The following is a 5,399-nucleotide window of genomic DNA, read 5'->3' on the forward strand; positions in this document are numbered from 1 at the left end:
ATTCAAGGCCTAGACCACATAATGGCTTTACATGAAAATGGTGTTCTGTACATTTTAGGTTTAGATGAGTTATTTTAAAACTTAGAAGTGGTTAAAATGTGAAATTTTGAGCTGTATATATGCTACTTCAATTAAAAAAAAAAATAGAACTCTCAGATAATATATGATACTGGCTAGCTGGGACAACAGAAACAGTAACCTCTAGCCCAAGGATATGAATTGCTGGAAAAGGTAGGAGATTATAACTTTTCCCATTAGTCCTTGGGGTGTGTAGAGAGTACAAGCTACTTCCTTTCCATAAACAATCCAAATATTCTTATGCGGATCTGTTTGGTATTAATGCCATAGACCAGGGGGTTGAGAACAGGGGGCAAGAGGAGATAAAGGTTTGCAAGTACAATGTGGACCTGGGGAGGTACACGGTGGCCAAAGCGGTGAGTGAAGAAGGAGAAAAAGGCAGGGATATAGAAAACAAGAATCACACAAATGTGGGCTCCACAAGTGCTAAATGCTCGGAACTGGGCAACCTTAGAGGGCAGGCGCAGCACATCCCGCAGAATCAGGCCATAGGAGGTAGCAATGAGAACCACATCCATGCCAGTGACTGAAAGTGCCACTGTGAGACCATAAACAGTGTTGGGCTTGATGCTGGCACAGGCCAGCTTGGCAATGCCCATGTGCTCACAGTAAGTGTGGGGGATAACATGATGGCCACAGAAGGGTAAGCGTTCAATGAGGATGACAAAGGGGAAAACAAAGAGAAGGCCACGGGACACACATGCCAGACCAATCTTTCCAATCACAGTGGCATTGAGGATGGAAGTATAATGAAGTGGGCGGCAGATAGCCACATAGCGGTCAAAAGCCATGGCCAGCAGGACAGCTGACTCGGTGGCAAAGATGGCGTGAACAAAAAACATCTGGGTGAGGCAGCCATGGAAGGAAATTATGTGGGACCTAAGCCAGAATATTGTTAACATTTTGGGTGATGTGGTGGAACAAAGTATCAGGTCAGTGATGGAAAGTAGGCACAGAAAGAGGTACATTGGCTCATGCAGAGCTCTGTCTGTCATGATGATGTAGAGAATGGTGCCATTGCCAACCAGAGCAAGGATATACATGGAGCAGAAAGGGATGGCAATCCAAACATGCTGGTCTTGCATCCCAGGGATTCCCAGCAGGATAAATGTAGAAGGGTGGAAGGCAGTATCATTGGGAACAGATGCAGCGTGCATAATGACGCAGAGAACAGAAGGCTTAAATCTTCCTAAAATTGGTTAGAAAATGAAATGGAGTCATCCTAGATGCCATTTATTCCTCTTAAATATCCATGCAATTTCTTGCTTCTCATTTATTTCCTCCAATGCTACTGGAATTCATGCCTTCATCATTTACTGCCTAGGTTATCAAAATAGCTTTATAACTAATATGCTCACTTCCAGGGTTTACATTTTCCAGTGAAGGCTTTTAAAAAAAATTCAGTTTTATTGATATGTACTCACATACCCTGCAATCATCCACAGCGTACAACTGACAGTTCACAGTACCATCATACAGTTGTGCATTCATCACTCCAATCAATTTGTGAACATTTTCCTTGCTCCAAAAAGAATAAAATTAAGAATAAAATAAAAGTAAAAAAGAACACCCAAAGCATTCCACCCCCCCATCCCACCCTATTTTTCATTTAGTTTTTGTCCCCATTTTCCTACTCATCTGTCCATAAACTGGATAAAAGGAGTGTGAGCCACAAGGTTTCCAGTGAAGGCTTTTGCCTAAATATTCTAACATGCAACATAGTCAAGTATAATGCAAATACAACCTTTAAATGGTTACCTCTTACTTAGTAAATGTTCTATGGAGTATCTTGCATGACCTGTCTTGAGTCTACCTGCACCATTTCCCACCATGCCTGTGCACAGACACTGACCTCAATGGGCTACATCTACAGACCCCTTATCACTTTTGACTGGGTTTACCAATGGAAAACACCAACAGGAGATTGGAGGAAGAACAGTGGGATCTAGGTTGCTGTGAGCTAACTGGATCCCTGTGTAAACTGCTTTCTCTGGTCTGGTTTCCTCAGGTCACTGTGTCCTCCCCTTGTCCTATCAGGACTAGGGGTTGAAATAGTGCCTGCTCTTACTAATCTAGGGATGCCACACAAGAACTCCTAATTTCCCTACACTTACCCACACTTATGTAGATGGCTTCCTTATTACACTCTCCTCAAATTACCCAATTTGAGTAGGCAATCTCTCTCCTGCTGGGATCCCAAATGATACCGATTCAAAGGCATGCCAAGTTTTCTTGATCTTGCTCTTTGGTACCTATCTAACATCCTGTACCACTACATACTTCATGTTCCAGCCACATCTAAATGTTTCGAAATGTAGAAAATTATGCTTTCTTACACTTAGTTGCATGATCTTTTTGTGGTACTTTTTATGCCCAGAATGGCTATTTCCATTTGGTCTCCCAGCAGAATTCTAAGGTCATTAAAAAGTCAGATAAATATTTCCTCTATGAAACCCTTCAACAATCCCTTCTCCTATAGTGTCTCTACACTTTCAACATACCTCCCTTGGAAAGTACAGCATTTTATTATACTTATGTATATGACTTTCAGTATACTGTGAAATATCTGAGTCTTATTTTTTCTCTCTATCTAGCATCTATGTTTTATTAGACCCACCAATGTTTAATGAGTAAAATGAATGAAAGATTGAATACACTAACTAAATTTGTGAACAACCTTGGGGAATCACCATGGTTGAATAATGGTGTTTCAACTTGAGGGCTTTCCTCTATAGATAAGACAAGAGTTACCTGTCTCTTGCTAGATCCCACCATGCTACTTTCACTGTGTATATTCTAAAGGTGTTCCTCAGCGCTGATCTTTAATACATTTCTAATCTAACCTGTCTGTATAATACATTTCTGTCTGCTTTCTTTCTTGATTGGCCACATGCTTTAGTTTGATTACAAAATGTGCTCTTTCATTTTCCTTAGCCTGCATTGTCTGCTTTAGAGTCTGAACTCTGATAGGGCCTGTCAGTCCAGGGGCCATGCAATTGTGTCTTCAGGAACATCTCCAAGGAACAAAGCATGTGATAGAAAGGAAAGAAGGGTACAGACTGGGGGCTCACAAGTGAGTTAAATCAGAGCACCCTTCTCAGTATACCTGGCTTTGGTTTGAAGTTATGACAATAGAAATAAAGAAGGGAAAGAATGTTATAACGAGCTTGCCTTGGGAGATACGTATATAGGTGAAGTCAAATCATCATTCTTACCTTGTAGAAGTCCAGTATTTGGGACTCAAATATCCTTGTTTTTGAAAGGGACATTAAGTTCATCCAGTGGTTCTCACCTGAAAAGAAGTTTTCAGAACTTACATGCAGAAAGTGGATGCATGTAAGCTGGGATCAAATATTTCTATAGCAATTACAAAGGCTATCCTTTCTTCCATCTCCTGTCCACTGGCACCCGCATTATCAAAAGGCTAACTAATACTGTTATGAATTTTGTTTTCATAGTTGAAATATGCATTTCTTATATACCACTAAAAGTTTGTTTATGCTAACAGTCACTGTTGCTATAAAATGTATAGTAAATAATGTGATGACATTTTAATTGGTAATGGAATTATTATTTTATTTGTATTTTAAACCCCAACAAAAGAGTTTACTGCTAATTCTATGTAACTTTATGTATCCTTAAAAAAAATCTTTAATGTAGTTAAAAGTGGGATAAAAAGAGGGATTATAAACATTTCAATGTCTATCTTGGAAAAGCATAAATGTTTCTGGCTTCTGTCTTGTTCATACTTGAGAATTTTTAACAAAAGGTGAGTCATTGGGCTTGTAGTCTAGTTAGGGTGTAAGTTACAAAGCATATGGACTTCAGTAATTATATCGTGATTGACATTCAAATGTCACATCCTGAAAAGTGGTCATCTGGAAGTTGTTGTACCTCTCCAGTGACAGAGAACTTATGTCTTTTTGAGGCAGCCATTCTCAACTTCAGACCCTTTGAGACAGAGAACACTTTCTCTTTTCCTTGAGCCAATGTCTGTAAGCACAACGTCATCAAACCAACACAAATTGCTCTCCAGTGTCTCAGGCTTCCAGTATTGTGAACACTTGTGCTCCGGTGTTTTATGTCATTCCTTTGTCAAAAAAAAAAAAAAAAGATAATTAAGAGCCTACAACGTGCAGCCTTTTTTCTAGGTGTATGATGTACATTGAAGAATAAGAACCTGTATGCTCACTGATATATTAAGCTTCTAGTCTAATGAGAGGATGTAATTAAATAATCCCCAATATATATGTAAAAATTCTATGTTGATATGTGCTATGAAGGAAAGTTACTTGTGCCAAATCTAAGTCTTCTTCAAATGCTTCAACTATGTCTTGTACAACTTGACTCCCAGTGTCTTTCCCCTCATTATGCTCCCTTTCTGTGGTCCAGTCTGGAGATCAGCCCTAGATTTAGACTTCCTTGGTTCAAAACCTGACTCTATTGCAGTTATTTGCTAAATGTACTAACTCAAACACTTTTTTATTCCCCTCTGGCTTCACTTTCTTAACCTCAATTTCAAATAATAATACATACTTCATAGGGTTTTGCAGAGGATTAAGTGAGATAAATCATATAAATCACATAGTACAGTCTTTGAAACTTAATAAGGTACAACAAATATTAGTCATAATACTCATTGCTATTTTTCACAGTTTGCAAATCTGAGTTCATCAGCTTGATCTTACACTCACTTTTCAAAAGAGAAAACTTCATTTAGTTCCTCAAGTTCAAAAGACGTTTATCTATCTTGAGTCTGTAATCAGAGGTTTAAGGCATTGTGGTTTCACCCTCCTTCATCAAAAATTCTCTTCAGAGTTATCCAAGACTGATCCTCAGTTAGCTGAATTACCTGAGCTCTCATAAGCTACGTGATGGGATGGCTGCCCAAAGATCCCCAATCTTGTCAGTATGAAATGTCACTGTGATCTCCTCATTGCTTTCCATTGGGGTCAAGGGACTACTGTGACATTCGAGGTCCTTTAACACAAAAAGAACATGAATATACAGTGCTGCCTCCAAGAGCAGAGTAAGGAGGAAGAATTGCTTATCTTATTTATGTGAAAGGAAGTACTTCAATGTGGCTGTTTAATGAAGCAGCCAGCAGAATTTGCCCTGGAAAAGAGAAACAGAACCTGAGGATGCTGCAACAGGGGTTCCTAGCTTGGAAGGCCTCTAGGGTTTCAGCCTATGAAATTCCAGGATTACCTACACTGAGGGAATCAGATTTGGGTTATACCAGCTGTGCTTAAACACTGGGGTGATGGGAAGGTCAGTCAGATGAGTTTGCTGATCCCATAGGTTTTCTGGGTACACTGTGA

At 39.5% G+C, this 5,399-nt stretch overlaps 1 protein-coding gene across 1 annotated transcript; it reads right to left on the minus strand.

Moving 5' to 3' along the window:
- Positions 1-284: 284 nt before the first annotated feature.
- Positions 285-1,235, minus strand: LOC119538431 (olfactory receptor 52D1-like). Its single transcript, XM_037841359.1, has one exon. The coding sequence runs from the start codon at positions 1,233-1,235 to the stop codon at positions 285-287; it is 951 nt and encodes a 316-aa protein (XP_037697287.1).
- Between the last annotated feature and the right edge of the window lie 4,164 nt (positions 1,236-5,399).

The sequence above is a fragment of the Choloepus didactylus genome, chromosome 6 (assembly GCF_015220235.1).
Source record: "Choloepus didactylus isolate mChoDid1 chromosome 6, mChoDid1.pri, whole genome shotgun sequence".
NCBI lineage: Eukaryota > Metazoa > Chordata > Mammalia > Pilosa > Megalonychidae > Choloepus > Choloepus didactylus.

Excerpts from the sequence above, each read along its gene's own strand:
- LOC119538431 (XM_037841359.1), bottom strand. The coding sequence starts at position 1,235 with ATGCACGCTGCATCTGTTCCCAATGATACTGCCTTCCACCCTTCTACA.